The 23,492-nt window shown below is 44.1% G+C and overlaps 1 protein-coding gene across 5 annotated transcripts in view; it reads right to left on the reverse strand.

Moving 5' to 3' along the window:
- LBHD2 (LBH domain containing 2) overlaps positions 1 to 23,492 on the reverse strand; it is a 764,964-nt gene that overhangs the window by 106,025 nt on the left and 635,447 nt on the right. The window contains exon 1 of one of the 5 annotated variants that reach the window (XM_069737783.1): positions 18,403 to 18,604. The exons of 1 other annotated variant lie outside the window; for it this stretch is intronic. Coding sequence is in view for 1 of the 4 variants with exons in the window: in XM_069737754.1 (XP_069593855.1) it covers positions 18,094 to 18,104 (11 nt within the window). In the remaining 3 variants the exon portion in view is untranslated. Of the gene's footprint in view, positions 1 to 396; positions 490 to 18,093; positions 18,227 to 18,402; positions 18,605 to 23,492 lie in introns of those variants that run through there. 3 more of the 5 variants (XM_069737763.1, XM_069737754.1, XM_069737800.1) reach the window with 3 other exon arrangements.

A 23,492-nucleotide genomic window follows, 5' to 3' on the forward strand; every position in this document is an offset into this window, starting at 1 on the left:
GTGCGAGTAGAAGGATCTGACAACCTCCAGGATCCCTGATCTGGATCGTCTCAGGGACCCCGCAGTGTCGACCAGTCCTGTAACCACTTTACTATTCACTGACATCCTGCAGTTTCTGTAAGGGTCGGGTGAGCGGTACTTCCCGTAATCCCTCTCAAAAACCAAAGATGCGTGTCTATCGTACTGACACCTCATAAGCAAAGATTTCACTCTGGAGATCTCCTCGCGGCTACCTCCAGTTGAGACAAGATGCTCGAGTTTCCTCCTCAGACCCTGATACAGACGGTACCTGTTCAGACTCCTGAGGCTCGAGAGCTGGCGGAAGAATCTCGCCACCCTTTCCTTAAACATCTCCCACCACTCTGACTTACTACTACAAAGATCCAGTAATGGTACCTGGCGCTGAAGAAATTCCTCAAAGGACTGTCTTATCTCCGCTTCTTCCAAGAGAGACGAATTGAGCCTCCAAAAGCCTCTTCCAATCCGGAGGGTCTCTGTAACATTCAGAGAAAACAAAATTAAACAGTGGTCGGAGAACTCCACCTCAACAACAGACACTGCTGAAGAGACAGCTTCCTCCTTTAAATAAAACCTATCTATTCTGGACCTACAGTTACCTCTATGATAGATGAACCCCTCGTGGCCTGGGGTGTGCCGAATGTGGACATCCACCAGGCGAGCCTCACTAGCTATACTATTAAGGGCGACGCTATCATAAGTCAGCTTGTATCTGGAACCTCCTCTATCTCGGGGCCTCGTGACAGCATTGAAGTCCCCTCCAAAGACAACCTGCCGACTTGTAAAAAGGTAGGGCTTGATCCTCATAAAGAGACACTTCCGGTCCCACTTAGATTGGGGACCATAAATGTTGATGAGCCGGAGCTCTTGTCCCTTCATGAGGACATCTAAGATCAGGCACCTCCCCATTTCTAACTCAATAACCCGTCGGCATTCCACCGGTGCGGTAAAAAGGACCGCCACTCCGCTATACGGCTCGGCCGCAAGAGACCAATAGGAGGGCCCGAGTCTCCACTCCCTCTTAGCTTTAAGCACATCTGCCATGTTTGGCAGCCTGGTCTCTTGCAAAAAGAAAATGTCAGCTTCAACCCGGCTGAGAAAATCAAAGGCCGCAAATCTAGCTGTATTTGACTTTATGCTGGCGACATTAATGGACGCCAGCGTCAACGGAGTGGGTACCGCCATCACTGGTGATTGAGTTAGATGGCTTTCTTTTTCCCACTCCCCTTATCCTCTGCCTCAGAGGAGGAATCCTTCCCCCTCTTTAATGACAATGAGGTATCCATACCCACGTGTTTTTTAATTTTTTCGTCCTCGTCTCCGGACTCTGGGCCAGTCCCTCCCTCCAAGGATCTTACATTCCCAGATGGAGGAGACTCGGCGTCCCCTGTGAGCCCCGCCGAAGCCAGAACCTCACCCTCAGCTTCCTCCTCAGAGGAAGAGATGTTTTCAAGGGCTTGGAACCGGTTAGAAAGACCAACCAGAGGGGAGTCGGTTTTTCCTTCCTTAGGTACCTTGGTCAGAGTGGGAGAAGATGTTTTATCTCCCTTCTTTCTCTTCTTTTTGGTGCCGAGCTTACGCTTGTCCTCTAGCCACTGCCTATTATCCTCATCCATACTTTCACAATGGGAGGACTCTGAGGCAGTGGCACTTTCCTCCCTGTGGATACTCCTGACCTCCTCATCCAACTCATCATCCCTCGGGGCCTCAGCAGCAAGACTGGCATCCAGGACAGGGGCCGCCCCAGTAGTACGAGGCTCGCCCAGCTCCCTATCCTGTCTGCGCTTGTCTAGACGCCTTAGCTGTGCAGGCGTCTTTTTATTGCTTTTCTTCCTTGGCCCCTCAGCTCCCTCACCCCTGATAGTCCCTTCCCCAGCAGAATCAGCCTCACGGCTTTCTCCCACCGGGGTCACGACTGCGTTAGCGAAGGAGCGAGGACAACGGCTGAATGGGTGACCTAACTCACCACACAGGTGACACCTAATCTCCACACAAGATGCAGCAAGATGGCCGATATCCCCACACAATGCACACTTCTGCACAGTGCAGTTTGCGCTGAAGTGTGTGGGGTCGCCGCACTTGTGACAGAGCTTCGGTTGCCCCTGGTAGAAGACCTACCCAGGAAGGCAGATGATGGTATGTGGGCAACCGTACCACCTGAACGCTTAAGTTTTACCACAAACGTCCAGGCCCCTGACCAGATACCAAACTCGTCACGGTTTTTCTTTGGCATTTCTACCACCTCTCCATACCGGCCAAGCCACGTCATGATGTCATAACAAGAAAGTGACTCGTTACAAGTCATCACGGTCACTTTCTTGACTTGGTTTTGGCGAGACACCACCTGAACGGCAAAGTCTCGCCAGCCGGGCTCATTTTTTGTCAACTCATAGTTCGACCAGAAGAGCTCAAGCCCCTCCGGCCGAACAAAGCTGACATCAAAATTAGGTGTGGAATAGGGATGTATCAAGGTGTAGATGTCAATCGCACTGAAGCCCATCCTCAGCAGGAGCTCCACAACTTTAGACCTTGGAGGACACGCATCATTGCCCCTCCACTGAAGACGGACCACATTCCTACGCACACTACCCGGCCCGGCTGTTGGGAGGGACCACACTGTATCCCCCCCTCTTTGCTCTCGGAAGGCCCCGAGGCCATGCCTCTCTATCCAGAAGGATAGATCAACCTCTCGACCCTCTACTATTAGTGATCTCTCCCCCCTCTTTAGAGCCTCCAGGAGACGCCGTTGCAACATGCCGTCCCCAGAGCCCGGAGATGAGGAGGATGCCCTATTTCCCCCGGAGGTGACAGCGGCATAACTCCTGACAGGCGCTGCCACCACCGGGGGGGCAACCGGACCAGTGACCACATCCACACCAGCAGCATCACCATTACCCACCTCCATAACCCCCTCACCCTCTACCAAACCAGCAACCACACCACTAGACAAAGAGTTTTCTGCATCCATACCCACCACCACATTCACTCCTGCTGGACCAGTGACAACAGGGGGTGACACTTTGGCCTCCGCATCATCAGGTACAAGGGGCTGAGTCTCCTCCACAGAACTGGAGGTGACCTCACCCCTGGTTTTTTGTGTGCCCTCCGCATCATTAGTTAATATTTTCCGCTGCTTCATGGTTGCTACCAGTCGTCGTTGATCTTTAGCTGCTGTGGGGCACCGCTGATCCTTAGCATCAGGATCTTGTTGACCAGCGGCACCAACACAAAATAGGACTTTGGGAAGACCGGAATTCCCAGCCCCGGTAACCCCCTCACACTGCCGCCGCCCCTCAACTAAGTGATCAGCGGCAACAGTATTCAGGGGCACCGAGGCTACCGGAGCTGCTCCCGACACCGGGCCGCTCCCCCCTCCCACTGAGGAGCGGACCACAGTATCGTGGCCTGATCGTATGCCCGCCACCGGGCTGCCCTCACTGTCCAGCCTTTCGGCTGATGCACCTGCTGCTACGTCCCTGCTACTACAAGCAGAGACGGAGCTCTGCGCCTCATTACCGTGCTCTGTAATCTCCCCGCGCCTTTGCACCGGATCCACAGCAGAACCCGGGCTGGGCTGGGCAACGGGGCTTATACAGCGAGCTGACCCTGCAGCCGACTCAGGGGGTACAGGGAGGGGGGCATATACATAGCTTACCGCTTCCTGCAGCTTTGGCTTGGTGGTTTTCTTTGCCTTTTTCTTCTGGCCCCCAGGTGCCTCCTCTGGTAAATCATCACCAAGATGGAAGTTCTGAAGGCACACTGGGGACTCCAGCAGCTTGATCTCTGCCATTAGCGCCCCTCCCTGGCCGATGTCACTGTCCTCCCCAGAGCCACCAGAACTGCGACGAGATGTCATTGTCGCCTGTCCAGCAGGGAGCTCGCTGCACGTGGCCTCTGAGTGACTAAGAGGGCTGCCAGGTGGAGCTTTCTGCTGGTCATCCTCCTCCTCCTCATCATCATCCACCTGGCACTCAGGCTGCAGCCCCATCTGCCTTTGCTCTCTGTTATCAGCCATTTCTCTGAATCTGTCTTCATTTATAAGCTTTTCTTTAAATGGTCCACTTTTTTCTCGAATAAATGCTTTTCTTACCTCCAGGTCATTAATTTCAAGCTTCAGAATCTTTACCTCCGCCTGGAATTGCGTCTTCCTGGGTCTGGAGGCGCCTGCAGCTTTAGCGCTTGTGCAGCGCAGCTCCTCCCGAAGCCTTCTCAAGGTCTTGCTAGCATCTTCATACTCACGAAGGTGGCTCATGACCCGGGAGGCATAGGTGGACACAGACTCCCGGGGTCTCTGCAGCGCCCAACCCTCCTCAGTGAGGTCGGCCTCACCTCCGTGAGCACTCAGCTTTCCTCCGGAAGGGCTGCCATCTTGCACGCTAGCAGGCTTCTCCTCCATGGAAGCCTTGCGGCTTCTCTGGGTCTCTGCAGACCTGGGGGGAGTAGGAGCCACATTGCTGCGACTCCTGGTGGAGCGTCTCACCCCCGAATCCTCTGATGTGCAGGCTGGTTGCTGATTCCTTCTGCCCCCCGCCAGCCTGGTCCGGGAAGCAGAAGCCTGGGACTTGGCTCCTTCACTCATCCCAGGAAACCCACTCCCTCCCTGGGTAAGAGAGAGAGCAGGTCCCCGGGTGGAGAGATGGTGGTTCTCTGGAGCTCAGGAGCACACTGCAGGTTCAGCAGCGACCGTACCCACAATCAACACAATGAGCAGCAGCTGAGCTGCGCTCATTATTCTACTGGTGCAGTCACTGTGTACATACAGTAAATTACCTTACTGATCCTGAGTTACATCCTGTAGTATACCCCAGAGCTGCACTCATTATTCTGCTGGTGCAGTCACTGTGTACATACAGTAAATTACATTACTGATCCTGAGTTACATCCTGTATTATATCCCAGAACTGCACTCACTGTTCTGCTGGTGCAGTCACTCTTTATATACATTACATTACAGATCCTGAGTTACATCCTGTATTATATCCCGGAGCTGCACTCATTATTCTGCTGGTGCAGTCACTGTGTACATACATCACTGATCCTGAGTTACATCCTGTATTATACCCCAGAGCTGCACTCACTATTCTGCTGGTGCAGTCCTTGTGTACATACAGTGCCTTGCCAAAGTATTCAGCCCCCTTGAACTTTTCAACCTTTTCCCACATATCATGCTTCAAACATAAAGATACCAAATGTTTATTTTTGGTGAAGAATCAATCAGTGGAACAGAATTGTGACGTTTATTGGTTATTTTACATTTTTGTGGAAATTCAAAAACTGAAAAGTGGGGCGTGCAATATTATTCGGCCCCTTTAACGAAATACTTTGCTGCGCCACCTTTTGCTGCAATTACAGCTGCAAGTCGCTTGGGGTATGTCTCTATCAGTTTTGTACATCGAGAGACTGAAATTCTTGCCCATTCTTCCTTGGCAAACAGCTCAAGCTCAGTGAGATTTGATGGAGTTCGTTTGTGAACAGCAGTTTTCAGCTCTTTCCACAGATTCTCGATTGGATTGAGGTCTGGACTTTGACTTGGCCATTCTAACACCTGGATAAGATTATTTGTGAACCATTCCATTGTAGATTTTGCTTTATGTATGGGATCATTTTCTTGTTGGAAGACAAATCTCTATCCCAGTCTCAGGTCTTTTGCAGACTCCAACAGGTTTTCTTCAAGAATGGTCCTGTATTTGGCTCCATCTATCTTCCCATCAATTTTAACCATCTTCCATGTACCTGCTGAACAAAAGCAGGCCCAAACCATGATGCTGCCACCACCATGTTTGGCAGTGGGGATGATGTGTTCAGGGTGATGAGCTGTGTTGCTGTTACACCAAACATATCGTTTGGCATTGCTGCCAAAAAGTTCGATTTTGGTTTCATCTGACCAGAGCACCTTCTTCCACATGTTTGGTGAGTCTCACAGGTGGCTTGTTGCAAACTTTAAACAACACTTTTTATGGATATCTTTGAGAAATGGCTTTCTTCTTGTCACTCTTCCATCAAGGCCAGATTTGTGCAGTGTAGGACTGATTGTTGTCATATGGACAGACTGTCCCACCTCAACTGTAGATCTCTGCAGTTCATCTAGAGTGATCATGGGCCTCTTGGCTGCATTTCTGATCAGTCTTCTCCTTGTTTGAGATGAAAGTTTAGAGGGACGGCTGGGTCTTGGTAGATTTGCAGTGGTATGATACTCCTTCCATTTCAATATGACCGCTTGCACAGTGCTCCTTGGGATGTTTAAACTTTTGGAAATCATTTTGTATCCAAATCCGGCTTTAAACTTCTCCACAACAGTATCACGGACCTGCCTGTTGTGTTCCTTGGTCTTCATGATGCTCTCTGTGCTTCAAACAGAACCCTGAGACTATCACAGAGCAGGTGCATATATACGGAGACTTGATTACACATAGGTGGATTATATTTATCATCATTAGGCATTTAGGACAACATTGGATCATTCAGAGATCCACAATGGACTTCTGGAGTGAGTTTGCTGCACTGAAAGTAAAGTGGTCGAATAATATTACACACCCCACTTTTCAGTTTTTTGAATTTCCACAAAAATTTTAAATAACCAATAAATTTGGTTCAACTTCACAATTGTGTTCCACTTGTTGTTGATTCTTCACCAAAAATTTACATTTGGTATCTTTATGTTTGAAGCGTGATATGTGGGAAAAGGTTGAAAAGTTCAAGGGGGCCGAATACTTTCACAAGGCACTGTACATTACTCGGAGTACATCATGCTGAGTATCTTCCCTGTAGATGACGATTCACTCCTGAATGACCTGTTATCTGGTAACCTTTACTCACACCCAGATCCAGTATTTAATATCAGCATGTTCTGTTTGTTATGAATATGGTGGAAGCTCAGTATCTAATCTCAATAATCGCCCTACAAGTGTCTGACTCCGCTGAAAAGTGAGAGAAATGGAGACCGACGGCTGCAGGGAAAGGACGTTCCCCATGGAGCCCCGAAGAGTTTCCCTGCAGCAATTCTGCTGTGTTACCGGGATTGGTTTATAACGAGAAGGTAATGACAAATCTCCAAATAAACTAGCAGTAAGACCCCCCATGTCTCCTCTACGGACCCTCACAACACTGGCACGCTGCTACCAGCTGTCAGGATCACTGCGGTGATGGACATTTCCAGCAGTCCCACAGACAATGAATGGATCAACCGCGCATGCTGCATCCAGTCGAGGCTCTGCAGAACCCTATCCCGGGGGTCCCGCTGGTCAGACCCCTAGTGATCAGGGAATAACTTTCAATCTTAGGAAAGCCCCTTTAAGCTGGGACATCAGATATGTGGACGACAATCTGACAAGTGACTCCGAAATGGGCAGTAATCAGATTCACAGTGCGCACCCACCTCAGCTCTATACGGTATTATACTACTACATCAGGCCCTGTTCACACTGTGATTCTGCCTGAATCCCTTCAAGCTGGGAATCCCCAACAGTGTCATCATACTGCTATATTACATCACTGTATTATACAGATTCATTACACAACCATGTTATACCGCTACATACTGCTATATTATGTCACTGTATTATACAGATTCATTACACAACCATGTTATACCGCTACATACTGCTATATTATGCAGATCCATTATACAACCTTGTTATTCCGCTGCATACCACTAAACTGTTATATTATACAACTTTATTTTACAGCTGCATCACACTACTATGTTATACCGCCATATTACACCATAATAATTTATTGCTCCATTATAAAGCTGTATTACACTAACATTTTATACTATTATATTAACATACTGCAGTAGACGACTATAGTCAGATGTATTAAACTGCTATAATATAACCCTTTATTAAACTACTATTAATGCCATTAGAATATACCCCTTTATTATACACATGTATTACAGTACTATAATATACCACTATAATACACCACTAAAATACATTATACCCCTTAATTATTATACCATATTACACAACAATTATACAGCTGTTATTACACTATTATATTATACCGTTATATCACATTACTGTACTATAATCTACCTCTATTGTACAGATGTGTTACACTATGTTATATCGCTATATTACAGCTCTACATTATACCCCTTTAATCTTCAGTTGTTTTTTCATTACTATTTATACCATTAAATTACACCACTATAACATATCCCTTTATTATACAGCTGTATCAAAGTCCGGTGTTAGTGTAATAATACACCACTATAACATACTTCTTAATTACAGTGCTATATTACACCATTATTATACAGCTGTAATACACTTTTATATTATACCCTTGTATTATACCACTATAATATACCTCTAAATAAATAGCGGTATCACACTACTAAAACATACCGTCATATCACACCACTAAAATATACACCTTTATTATACATTTGTGTTACAGTACTATATTGTACTTCCGTATCATACCACTACAATATACTTCTACTATACAGCTGTATCACTATTAGAATATACCTCCATATCATACTACTAAATGCAAAAAACATTTGGACTGGGAGCCCAAAATCAATTGCAAAAACATGTATCTTTATTAACCCCTTAGCGACCGCCGATACGCCTTTTAACGGCGGCCGCTAAGGGTACTTAAACCACAGCGCCGTTAATTAACGGCGCTGTGGAAAAAGTCCATAGCGCCCCCCAGAGGCCGATTTTCTCCGGGGTCTTGGCTGCCGAGGGTAGCCGAGACCCCAGAGAACATGATTCGGGGGGTTTTTAACCCACCCCGCATTTGCGATCGCCGGTAATTAACCGTTTACCGGCGATCGCAAAAAAAAAAAAAAAAGCGATCTCTTTTTAATTTCTCTGTCCTCCGATGTGATCGCACATCGGAGGACAGAGAAAAGGGGTCCCAGGTGGCCCCCCAATACTCACCTAGCTCCCCCGATGCTCCTCGTGTCTCCCGGTGGGTGCCGCCATCTTCAAAATGGCGGGCGCATGCGCAGTGCGCCCGCCGGCCGGCACCGGGAGAATCTTTGGGGTCTCGGCTGCCGGGGGTAGCCGAGACCCCAAAGAGCATGATCGGGGTCGGTATTACCGACCCCTGTTTTGCGATCGCCGGTAATTAACTGTTTACCGGCGACCGCAAAAAAAAAAAAAAAAAAGTAAAGTGTAATTCTCTGTCCTCTGATGTGATCGCACATCAGAGGACAGAGAAATAGGGGGATTCGGGGACCCTAGCATACTCACCTAGGTCCCTGGATCCTCTTGCTGCTCCTCCTGGCCGCCGGCAGCAGAACATGGCGGACGCATGCCCAGTGCGCCCGCCATCTGTCTCCATCTGCCGGCCGGCAGGAGAACAGCAGTTGGGGCTAAAATTAGGGTTAGGGGTAGGGTTAGGGTTAGGGGTAGGGTTAGGGGTAGGGGTAGGGGTAGGGTTAGGGGTAGGGTTAGGGTTAGGGTTAGGGGTAGGTTAGGGGTAGGGTTAGGGGTAGGGTTAGGTTAGGGTTAGGGTTAGGGGTAGGGTTAGGGGTAGGGTTAGGGGTAGGGTTAGGGTTAGGGGTAGGGTTAGGGGTAGGGTTAGGTTAGGGTTAGGTTAGGGTTAGGGTTAGGTTAGGGGTAGGGGTAGGGTTAGGGGTAGGGTTAGGGGTAGGGTTAGGTTAGGGGTAGGGTTAGGGGTAGGTTAGGGTTAGGTTAGGGGTAGGGGTAGGGTTAGGTTAGGGTTAGGGGTAGGGTTAGGTTAGGGGTAGGGCTAGGGTTAGGGCTAGGGTTGGGGCTAAATTTAGGGTTAGGGTTGGGGCTAAATTTAGGGTTAGGGTTGGGGCTAAATTTAGGGTTAGGGTTGGGGCTAAACTTAGGGTTAGGCTTCTTTCACACTTACGTCGGTACGGGGCCGTCGCAATGCGTCGGCCCGACATACCGACGCACGTTGTGAAAATTGTGCACAACGTGGGCAGCAGCTGTAGTTTTTCAACACATCCGCTGCCCAATCTATGTCCTGGGGAGGAGGGGGCGGAGTTAGGGCCACGCATGCGCGGTCAGAAATGGCGGATGCGACGTACAAAAAAACGTTTCATTGAACTTTTTTTGTGCCGACGCTCCGCCAAAACACAACTGATCCAGTGCACGACGGACGCGACGTGTGGCCATCCGTCACGATCCGTCGGCAATACAAGTCTATGGGCAAAAAACGCATCCTGCGGGCACATTTGCAGGATCCGTTTCTTGTCCAAAACGACGGATTGCGACGGAATGCCAAACGACGCAAGTGTGAAAGTAGCCCTAGGGCTAGGGTTAGGGTTGGGGCTAAAGTTAGGGCTAGGGTTGGGGCTAAAGTTAGGGTTAGAGCTGGGATTAGGGTTAGGGTTTGGATTAGGGTTCGTATTAGGGTTAGGGTTTGGATTAGGGTTGGCATTAGGGTTACGCTTGGGATTAGGGTTAGGTTTGGGATTAGGGTTTAGGTTAGGGTTGTGATTAGGGGTGTATTGGGATTAGGGTTAGGTTTGAGGTTAGGGTTGAGATTAGGATTAGGGGTGTGTTGGATTTAGGGTTTTGATTAGGGTTATGGTTAGGGTTGACATTAGGGTTGTTTTGGGGTAAGGGTTGTGATTATGGTTAGGGTTAGTGATTAGGATTATGGATCAGGTTGGGATTAGGGTTAGGGGTGTGTTGGGGTTAGGGTTGGAGCTAGAATTGGGGGGTTTCCACTGTTTAGGTACATCAGGGGGTCTCCAAATACGACAGCCAATTTTGCGCTCAAAAAGTCAAATGGTGCTCCCTCCCTTCTGAGCTCTGCCGTGCGCCCAAACAGTGGGTTACCCCCACATATGGGGCATCAGCGTACTCGGGATAAATTGGACAACAACTTTTGGGGTCCAATTTCTCCTGTTACCCTTGTGAAAATAAAAACTTGGGGGCTACAATATCTTTTTTGTGGAAAAAAATAATATTTTTTATTTTCACGACTCTGCATTCTAAACTTCTGTGAAGCACTTGGGCATTCAAAGTTCTCACCACACATCTAGATAAGTTCCTTGGGGGGTCTAGTTTCCAAAATGGGGTCACTTGTGGGGGATTTCTACTGGTTAGGTACATCAGGGGCTCTGCAAACGCAACATAATACCCGCAGACCATTCTATCAAAGTCTGCATTCCAAAACGGCTCTCCTTCCTTCCGAGCTCTGCCGTGCGCCCAAACAGTGGTTTACCCCCACATATGGGGTACCAGCATACTCAGGACAAATTGGACAACAACTTTTGGGGTCCAATTTCTCTTGTTACCCTTGTGAAAATAAAAATTTGGTGGCTAAAAAATCTTTTTTGTGGAAAAAAAAAATATTTTTTATTTTCACGGCTCTGCATTATAAACTTCTGTGAAGCACTTGGGCATTCAAGGTTCTCACCACACATCTAGATAAGTTCCATGGGGGGTCTAGTTTCCAAAATGGGGTCACTTGTGGGGGATTTCTACTGTTTAGGCACATCAGGGGCTCTCCAAACGCAACATGGCGTCCGATCTCAATTCCAGCCAATTCTACATTGAAAAAGTAAAACGGCACTCTTTCTCTTCCAAGCTCTGCGGTGCGCCCAAACAGTGGTTTACCCCCACATATTGGGTATCGACGTACTCAGGAGAAATTGCACAACAACTTTAGTGGTCTAATTTCTCCTGTTACCCTTGTGAAAATAAAAATTTGTGGGCAAAAATATCATTTTTGTAGAAAAAATGCAATTTTTTTTTTCACGGCTCTACGTTATAAACTTCTGTGAAGCACATGGGGGTTCAAAGTGCTCGCCACACATCTAGATAAGTTCCTTAAGGGGTCTAGTTTCCAAAATGGTGTCACTTGTGGGGGGTTTCCACTGTTTAGGCACATCAGGGGCTCTCCAAACGCGACATGGCGTCCAATCTCAATTCCAGCCAATTCTACATTGAAAAAGTAAAACGGCACTCCTTCTCTTCCAAGCTCTGCGGTGCGCCCTAACAGTTGTTTACCCCCACATATTGGGTATCAGCGTACTCAGGAGAAATTGCTCAACAACTTTTGTGGTCTAATTTCTCCTGTTACCCTTGTGAAAATAAGAATTTGTGGGCGAAAAGATCATTTTTGTGTAAACAAAAGCGATTTTTTATTTTCACGGCTCTACGTTATAAACTTCTGTGAAGCACTTGGGGGTTCAAAGTACTCACCACACATCTAGATAAGTTCCTTAAGGGGTCTAGTTTCCAAAATGGTGTCACTTGTGGGGAATTTCCACTGTTTAGGCACATCAGGGGCTCTCTAAACGTGACATGGCGTCCGATCTCAATTCCAGCCAATTCTGCATTGAAAAAGTCAAACGGCGCTCCTTCACTTCTAAGTTCTGCGGTGCGCCCTAACAGTGGTTTACCCCCACATATGGGGTATTGGCGTATTCAGGAGAAATTGCATAACAAAATTTATGGTTACATTTCTGTTTTTACACTTGTGAAAATAAAAAAAATGGTTCTGAATTAAGATGTTTGCAAAAAAAAGTTAAATGTTCATTTTTTCCTTCCACATTGTTTCAGTTCCTGTGAAGCACGTAAAGGGTTAATAAACTTCTTGAATGTGGTTTTGAGAACCTTGAGGGGTGTAGTTTTTAGAATGGTGTCACACTTCATTATTTTCTATCATATAGACCCCTCAAAATGACTTCAAATGTGATGTGGTCCCTAAAAAAAAATGGTGTTGTAAAAATGAGAAATTGCTGGTCAACTTTTAACCCTTATAACTCCCTAACAAAAAAAAATTTTGTTTCCAAAATTGTGCTGATGTAAAGTAGACATGTGGGAAATGTTATTTATTAACTATTTTTCATGACGTATCTCTCTGATTTAAGGGCATAAAAATACAAAGTTTGAAAATTGCAAAATTTTAAAAATTTTCGCCATATTTCCGTTTTTTTCATAAATAATCGCAAGTAATATCGAAGAAATGTTACCACTAACATGAAGTACAATATGTCACGAAAAAACAATCTCAGAATCAGCGGGATCCGTTGAAGCGTTCCAGAGTTATAAACTCATAAAGTGACAGTGGTCAGAATTGCAAAAATTGGCTCGGTCATTAAGTACCAAATTGGCTCTGTCACTAAGGGGTTAAACATGAAGGCACATAAAAAGTAAAAACAAGTATCAATACAAGATCATGATTATAGTACAAGATGGGTAGAACAAGGTGAATCTCTCTTGCAAAAAGTGATAAGGGGGTGGGAGGAGAAGTCACAGCAGGATATGTATCAATAAAGTGCTAGTGCTTAAAAGGTTTAAATACAATATACTGCTATGTATGCAGGGATGAACATGGAGTGGTACGATTAGCTGCCCACCAACAGGAGTCTGGATAAGTGACTATACAGGCTCCAATTATACACATACTAGATGGTGGCCCGATTCTAACGCATCGGGTATTCTAGAATATGCATGTATGTATATAGCAGCCACATAGTATATAGCACAGGCCACATAGTATATAGGAGTACTACGTGGCCTGTGGTATATACCATGTGGCTGCTATATACATACATATATATTGTAGAATACCCGATGCGTTAATATAGGCCACGCAGTAAATGACACAGCCCACGTAGTATATAACACAACCCACACAGTATATAGCAGCCACGCAGTATATAACACAGCCCACGTAGTATGTAACACTGGCCACGTAATATATAACACAGCCCACGTAATATATAACACAGCCCATGTAGTATGTAACACTGGCCACGTAATATATAGCACAGCCCACATAGTATCTAACAGTGGCCACGTAGTATATAGCACGCAGTATAGAACACAGCCACGTAGTATATAACACTGCCCACGTAGTATATAGCAGCCATGTAGTATATAGCACAGCCCACGCAGTATAGAACACAGCACACATAGTATCTAACACTGGCCAGGTAGTATATAGCAGCCACGCGGTATCTAACACAGCCCACGTAGTATACAGCAGTGTGGGCACCATATCCTTGTTAAAAAAATAATTAAAATAAAAAATAGTCATATACTCACCCGCCGAGATCCAGCGTAGATCCAGCGAACCTCTGGCAATGCGCGCGCGGCTGCCGCCATCTTTCGTTCCCAGGATGCATTGCGAAATTACCCAGATCACTTAGCGGTCTCGCGAGACCGCTAAGTCTTCTGGGTAATTTCGCAATGCATCTCTGGGAACAGAAGCTGGCGGGAGCGCATTGTCGGACTACGGAAGGTGAGAATAGCAGGTTTTTTTTTTTATTATTATTTTTAACATTAGATCTTTTTACTATTGATGCTGCATAGGCAGCATCAATAGTAAAAACTTGGTCACACAGGGTTAATAGCGGCGGTAACGGAGTGAGTTACCCGCGGCATAACGCGGTCCGTTACCACTGGCATTAACCCTGTGTGAGCGGTGACTGCGGGGAGTATGGAGCGGGCGCCGGGCACTGACTGCAGGGGAGTAGGGAGGGACTAATCGGACTGTGGCCGTCGCTGATTGGTCGCGGCAGCCATGACAGTCAGCTGGCGAGACCAATCAGCGACTTGGATTTCCATGACAGACAGAGGCCGCGACCAATGAATATCCGTGACAGACAGACAGAAGGACAGACAGAAAGACGGAAGTGACCCTTAGACAATCATATAGTAGATGATTACAAGATGCTCTTAGGCTACGTTCACATTAGCGTTTTGCGTGGTTGCGTCGGGCACAGCAGCGGCGACGTATGCGTCATGCGCCCCTATATTTAACATGGGGGGCGCATGGACATGCGTTGTGCTGCGTTTTGCGACGCATGCGGTTTTTTTGCCGCAAGCGTTGGGCGCAGAAAACGCAGCAAGTTGCATTTTTTTGCGTCCAAATTTCGGCAAAAAAGGACGCATGCGTTGCAAAACGCTGCGCTTTAGCGTGCGTTTTGTTGCGTTTTTGTTGTGCGTTGCGTCTCTGACGCAACATTGCACAACGCAAATGTGAACGTAGCCTTACCCACATTTCACCAAGAGAGACACCATGTAGAGAGCCCCAACGCTCGTTTCAAGTTGCCTTCTTCAGGGGCCCATCTGAAAAAGCCAACGTGAAATACGCGTTAGGGCGCACTACATGGTGTCTCTCTTGGGGAACTCTGGGTAAGAGCTTCTTGTAATCATATGTGCAGATACTCGGTTACCACTCCATGTTCATCCCTGCATACATAGCAGTATATTATATTTAAAACTTTAAGGCTGTGTGTCCACGTTCCGTATTTTTAGCGTTTTTTAAAGTGTTTTTGCGGCAGTTTTCCGCTGTGGAAACGCTTAAAAATGCATTCCATTATTTTAATGCATTCTGCAATTTTTGTGCCCATGCTGAGTTTTTTTCCACAGCAGAAAATCATTGTGAAAAAAACGCAGCATGTTCATGAATTTTGCAGAAAATCGGCGGTTTTGCTGCTATAGAATTGTATTTGGGCCATTGTAAAAAAAAAGCTAAAAATCTGCAAAAAATACGCGACCAATACGTACAAAAAGCGCAAAAAAAAACTGCAAGTGGATTTCCTGCGAAGGGAGTCCGGATTTCATCGGGAAAATTCTGCATACTTTCTGCTACGTGGGCACATAGCCTTAAGCACTAGCACTTTATAATTAATTGATACATATCCGGTGACTGCTCCCCCCACCCCCCTTATCACTTAATCATGATCTTTTATTGATACTTGTTTTTACTTTTTATGTGCCTTCATGTTTAATAAAGATACATGTTTCTGCAAGTGATTTTGGACTCTCAGTCCATATGGTTTTTGTATTCAGCTCGGAAGAGGAGTGTCCTTGTGAGACTGTACAAGCTCCTACTTAATAAGACATAGAACCTTTCTGATATGTTATTTGTGTCATTATGTGTTCTGTTTTGATGATATTGTGTCATATCATATCATACCACTGTAATGTACTTCTTTTATACAGCTGTATCACAACACTATAATATACCTCTATTATACAGCTGTATTATTCTACTATAGTATACCGCCTTATTAAATCATTATAATATACTATTATTATTCAGTTGTATTACACTACTATATAATACCGCCATATCACACCACTATAATATACTTCAATTACACAGCTGTATCACACTATTATACTGCCATATTACATCACTATTATTTACTTTTATTATACAGTAGTATCACATTACTATATTATACCGCCATATCACACCACTATGCTTTGATACAGCTGTATTACACTAGTATAGTATACAATCATATTACACCACTATAATATACTATTATTATACAGCTTTATTACATCACTATAATATACTATTATTTTACAGCTGTATTACACTACTATATTACACCACTGTAATACACTAATATACAGCTGTATTACACTACTATATTATACCACCATATCACACCACTATAATATACTATAATTATACAGCTGTATTACACTACTATAATATACTGCCATATCATACCAGTATAATATATTATTATTATGCATCTGCATTACACTACATCTCACCACTATAACATACTTCTATTATACAGCTGTATTACACTACTATAGTATACCGCCATATCATACCAGTATAATATACTATTATTATACAGCTGTATTACACTACTATAGTAAACCACCATATCACACCACTATAATATACTATTATTATGCATCTGTATTACACTACATCACACCTCTATAATATACTATTATTATACATCTGTACTACACTACTTGAGTATACCGCCATATCACACCACTATAATATACTATTATTATACAGCTGTATTACACTACTATAGTATACTGCCATATCACACCACTATAATATACTTCTATTATATGGCTGTATTACACTACTATAGTATACCGCCATATCATACCACTATAATATACTATTATTATACAGCTGTATTACACTACTATAGTAAACCGCCATATCACACCACTATAATATACTATGATTATGCATCCGTATTACACTACATCACACCTCTATAATATACTATTATTATACAGCTGTACTACACTACTTTAGTATACCGCCATATCACACCACTATAATATACTTCTATTATGCAGCTGTATTACACTACTATAGTATATCGACATATCATACCACTATAATATACTATTATTATACGGCTGTATTACACTACTATAGTATACTGCCATATCACACCACTATAATATACCTCTATTATATAGCTGTATTACACTACTATAGTATATCATACCACTATAATACACAGCTGTATTACACTACTATATTACACCACTATAATGTACATCTAATTACATCGATTTATTACCCTACTAGTTAAACCGCCATATATCACATACACTATGATACATTACTACATTGTGTTTTACTTGATTGATAGGTCATGCTGACACTTGTGGTTCTATAGATAACAGAACAGTGCAGGGCACCTGCTGTCTTTGCTCCAATTAATGCTGAGTTGTGTGTCCATTACCTCGCAGCATGCAGCGCAATGAATATATGCTACATAAAACATCAAACCTTCTACCTGCAAATATTCCGGAAAAATTCTTCATTTATCCGAGATTTCTGCTGCCAGTCTTCTGATACATCTAACACTTCCAACACTCCTCCTGAAGAGGGCGCCAATGAACATACACAGTTGGCAACTGTGGCCTCTAGAGGCAGTGGTGGGTACTGCAACTAACCAAATCTTAGCAGTCCTTCCTTGTGCAAGCAGGAAGCATAGCAATCAGCTGATTGGCTGATCTAAGGGATAGTCATGGAGAGCACTGTGCCCCCTAACTGCAGGTTAGGGCATTACAGGTTGCAACTGTTTTTACCCCCCCTAACCTAAATGTTTCTTATGAGGGATTAATTATATCAAATCCATAAATGGAACAGTTTGCAGCAAAAAATAAAATTATCCCTTCTAGCGAGACAGTCTGTGCTGCCATTCTTGTTACCCACCCAACACATTCCTGCAGAGGGCGCTAATTAACGCTCACCAGCGCCCCCTAGGTGCACGATTGGGTACTGCATCTGAGCTCGAAGTGGCATCAAACCTCTGCACTCACCATTCCCCTAATCAATCGTGCAAAGGCAGAACTCCAGGAAAGAGAAGCCAGTCCTTACCTGCTTGCCATTAACCCCTTCACTCCCCAGAGCACAACTGTGCTGCAACAGTGACCGATTTTGTCTGTGCAATGTAGTGAGAGCTCAGTAAGGCAGGTGGACCTGTAGGCTCCTGCACAGGGCTGCGAGTCCTCTGCTCAGCTCAGCCAGCAAAGTTCTTCATTATTATATTTTTAACTCCCATTTCCTTCCTTCCTTCCCTTTGCAACTCAATGAATGCACCAAGAAGCCCTGAGAGCTGAGCTGCTAGCTGGGCTGAGAGTGTGCACAGCACAGGCAGGGGGATGTGGTGGGGGGCTGTGTGCTCACCTGGAGTAGGGGTCCTGCAGTCTGCTCCTTCCCTGGCTCACTGCTGCTGCTCCTTCTGCAGATCGGTGTGCTCTGTGCTTCCCACAGCTTGGAATACTGGGTCAAGGGTGGGAGAAGAGAAATGATGACTGTGTGCAAGGCAGAGAAAGAGAGAGCTGCAGAGACAGAGGGAGGAAGAGACAGAGCTGGGGAGCTCAGGGCTGTGCCCACTGGAGTGTCCCACAGGGGGCGCCACCACCAGCACAGGAGGGAGAACACATCACAACATTCTTATTCGTCTTATTTACTAATACACAATAACCAATGGGATAAATAATAGTAGCAAACGACTAATGTTGTTTAGATACTTTAGTATTTCTTACTTGTTGGTGTATTTGCTATTATTTTGTCATACTATAGATTTTTATTGATTAAGATTAATACTTGAAAGTTATACAGCAATGTGCTCCGACCAGAAGTTACTGTCACCACAAAAGCCAGGGTTCTCCACTTAATAATAATAATAATCTTTATTTATATAGCGCCAACATATTCCGCAGCGCTTTACAGTTTTACAGTTTATCCACTTGTATCTCAGCTCAGTAATAAGTATCCCAATAGGTGCTGATTCCACCCAGGACATCCTCCCCAGTCCAACCGGATGTTATTGATGTTTTTACCATCTTTATTATTAGGTGTTGAAGTTTTGTGGTGAAGGGCTGATACCTGTTTCCTAGGGCATGTTCCCACGATCAGTAAATGCTGTGGGTTGGACGCTATGTACTTGTGCAGCATCCAAATGTTACAGCGTAGTGGACGGGATTTCAAGAAATTCTATGCCCACTATGCGTGCACTGACGGACATGCGGTGCGTCTTTCCAGACTGCAGCATGCAGCGGTTCAATTAACACATGCGGAATCACCTGCGTTGAATAGCCGGCAGTGCTTGGTACACAGCGGACATGTGCTGCATTCAAAGCGCTGCCTAATACTGAACGTGTGCACATACCCTTAGACATCATGTAGAGCTAATATGTGCCATTGGATTTTTCACAATTTTGTATACTTGAAAATATTGCAAAGTAGCCCACTTTTAAATGGTTTCTGTCATAGCTAAATCATTAGTACAAGCGAATATAAGAAATGCAAAAATCCTGGTCAAAACAAGACTGACCGCTAGCTCACTGAGGGTTCAGTTCACTGCTGCCTATTGAAGTCTATGGGGAGAAGCAGAGTGAGAGAGAAGCTTAAACATGTTTTGTTTCTTTGTAGTAAGTGTTTACCTCACCCCAGTGTTCGATTCATAGTTGCAATGTTCAGTATGGCAATATAATATCCTACTGGTTTCTACTAAGTGTTTATCTCACCCCAGTGCTAGATTCACAGTTACAATGTTCAGTATGGCAATAAAATATACTACATCCTACTGGTTTCTACTTTTTATCTCACCCCAAAGCTGGATTTACAGTTACAATGTTCAGTACTGCAGTATAGTGTCCTCCATCCTGCAGATTTCTAGTGTTTACCTCACCACAGTGCTGGATTCACAGTTACAATGTTCAGTATGGCAATATAATATCCTACTGGTTTCTACTAAGTGTTTATCTCACCCCAAAGCTGGATTCACAGTTACAATGTTCAGTACTGCAGTATAATGTATGTCCTCCATCCTGCAGATTACAAGTGTTTACCTCTCCCCAGTGCTGGATTCACAGTTACAATGTTCAGTATGGCAATATAATACCCTACATCCTACTGGATTCTACTAAGTGTTTAAATCACCCCAAAGCTGGATTCACAGTTACAATGTTCAGTACTGCAGTATAGTGTCCTCCATCCTGCAGATTTCTAGTGTTTACCTCACCCCAGTGCTGGATTCACAGTTACAATGTTCAGTATGGCAATATAATATCCTACTGGTTTCTACTAAGTGTTTATCTCACCCCAGTGCTGGATTCACAGTTACAATGTTCAGTACTGCAGTATAATGTATGTCCTCCATCCTGCAGATTTCTAGTGTTTACCTCTCCCCAGTGCTGGATTCACAGTTACAATGTTCAGTATGGCAATATAATACCCTACATCCTACTGGATTCTACTAAGTGTTTAAATCACCGCAAAGCTGGATTCACAGTTGCAATGTTCAGTACTGCAGTATAATGTCCTCCGTCCTGCAGATTTCTAGTGTTTACCTAACCCCAGTGCTGTATTCACAGTTACAATGTTCAGTATGGCAATATAATATCCTACTGGTTTCTACTAAGTGTTTATCTCACCCCAAAGCTGGATTCACAGTTACAGTGTTAAGTACTGAAGTATAATGTCCTCCATCCTGCAGATTTCTAGTAAGTGTTTACCTCATCCCAGGGCTGGATTCACAGTTACAATGTTCAGTACTGTAATATAATCCAGGGGTGGATTCATAACTATGCTGCTCAGTAGTGCATTATTATATACTCAGTACTGAAGCATCTCAACATTTACTTCAGATGCTTCAGTATTGAGGATATTACACTGCACTACTGTCAAAGGTTTTTCTTAGAACAACATAAAATTATAAATAAATTGGAAAAAATCTGCATATGATGGAGCTTGAGTCACACTTTTTTTTTTTACAAGGATTAGGTTTAAATATTTTCTCCGCATTTTACTATCTTTATTTTTTTTTATTAAGAAGCCCTTCACTATAAGCTGATCATATTATTCTCTTCTTCTGCCAGGATCCCCAGCAGTCAAGGAGTCCAGAAGCAAGTGCTCAGTTTCCCTGCAGTGCCGCCACAGGAGAGATGAAGCATTACACAGTTTGCATTGAAATCATTGGGCTGTGTGTATAATGCACAGAAATGTCCGGTCCTTCAAGGAGTGATTCTTTGTAGCTGCTGTCTTCTCTGGCTCTTACAATGAGGATCCCGAAAGAGGGACTTCCGTTTTTAACCATATATTCCCTAAATAGGTTTCTTTAGTATTTGGTCAGTATTTTACATCAGTATTTGTAAGCCAAAACCAGGAGTGGAACAATTAGAGGAAAAGTATAATAGAAACATCTGCACCACTTCTGTATTATCACCCACTCCTGGTTTTGGCTTACAAATACTGATGTAAAATACTGACCAAATACTGATAGTGTGACCGTAGCCTATTCTTTGAGCTGAAAGGGTCTCACAGCCCTTCTGGGAACAAATATCCCAATTCTAGTTATATTAAGACCAATACATGCATGGCTTTTGGTGTAGATGTCTGCTCAGATGTCAGCCGAGCAACAAAGATCATAAGAGTCTGCAAATCCTTTATGATTATTATTAATCGACTTCTCTTTCTGGAGATGTGATGTCGCAGGAATGTGCTGATCCGCAAATCCTCCATCTGTCTTGTCCAAGTCATGATAGTTAATGCAGCACATAGTAAGGACACAACATAAGGCCGGTTTCACACGTCCTGATATTTTTGGTACCGGTAAACACGGTACCGGAGATGTCCGTGTGTCCTACATGCGGCACACATGTGGCGCCCATGTGCTGCATCAGTACCACACGGACGGCCGCCAGGAAGCAGTGCTACAGTAAGCGCTGTTCCCCTGCGTGTGGTGCTGAAGCCGGCGCTCATCCCTTCTCCCCTGCTCGGCCGGCGAGCAGGGGAGAATGAATGAAAGAAAAAAACGACGTGGGGACCCCACTATATTTTTCAACCAACCCGGCAAAACTCACAGGGGCGGTAAGGGGCCATGGATATAGCCCACCCCCAGCCTAAAAACAGCAGCCCGCAGCTGCCCAGAAAGGGTGCATCTATTAGATGTTCCAATTCTAGAGCTTTGCCCGGTTCTTCCCACTTGCCCTGTAGCTCCGCTCCCATTTGTAAACTGTACATTCCCCTAGATATGGATTACTGTGTGGGACTGACTGTACACCGGACAGGTATGGTATATTGTTGGTTTATTATTTTGACATTTTTTCCAGGAGATCGAGGGCCTCGCTTGGAATGGCAGAAGAATAAAGATAGAAAAACTGTGTATATTGTCTTATTTCATTAAAAGACTTTATTCTTACTGTGTGTGTTTCTTAACCCTTTAACAACTATAGGATTAGTAATGGATAGGCGTCTTATTGACACCTCTCCATTACTAAGCCGGCTTAATTATACCTTACATTATTTTCTATATTTTCTTTATTTCATCTCTTTACAATTTTGATTATATTTATTTATATTATTAGTTGTATGTATTTCCCTTATTTTATCTCTATTCGCATATACATTTTATTTGTAATTTGTATTTGTTTTATTATGTATTTAGATTTTGTTTTTATTTCCATATTTTCTTTCTTTTTTTTTATCTTTATTTGAATATTCTTGATTATTTTTATTTGCAATGTTTCTTTATTTTATTTATTACTTTTCTTTATTTCTTTTATTTTATTTATTACTTATTTATATTATTAATTGTATTTATTTATTTTGTATTTTTTTTATTTTATCTTGATTTGCTACAATCTCCAATCTCTAGATTGGAGAAGATCCAGGAAAACATACTCAGAAGGGAGGTAAGAACATTTCTAAAACAATCCACAGCGAGGAGATTGGAACAAAACAAAATCCTCTAAACTGCATGCTCGCAAACGCCAGAAGCCTGACAAACAAGATGGAAGAACTAGAAGCAGAAATATCTACAGGTAACTTTGACATAGTGGGAATAACCGAGACATGGTTAGATGAAAGCTATGACTGGGCAGTTAACTTACAGGGTTACAGTCTGTTTAGAAAGGATCGTAAAAATCGGAGAGGAGGAGGGGTTTGTCTCTATGTAAAGTCTTGTCTAAAGTCCACTTTAAGGGAAGATATTAGCGAAGGAAATGAGGATGTCGAGTCCATATGGGTCGAAATTCATGGAGGGAAAAATGGTAACAAAATTCTCATTGGGGTCTGTTACAAACCCCCAAATATAACAGAAACCATGGAAAGTCTACTTCTAAAGCAGATAGATGAAGCTGCAACCCATAATGAGGTCCTGGTTATGGGGGACTTTAACTACCCGGATATTAACTGGGAAACAGAAACCTGTGAAACCCATAAAGGCAACAGGTTTCTGCTAATAACCAAGAAAAATTATCTTTCACAAT

Source organism: Ranitomeya imitator, chromosome 1 (genome assembly GCF_032444005.1).
Source record: "Ranitomeya imitator isolate aRanImi1 chromosome 1, aRanImi1.pri, whole genome shotgun sequence".
NCBI classification, from domain to species: domain Eukaryota; kingdom Metazoa; phylum Chordata; class Amphibia; order Anura; family Dendrobatidae; genus Ranitomeya; species Ranitomeya imitator.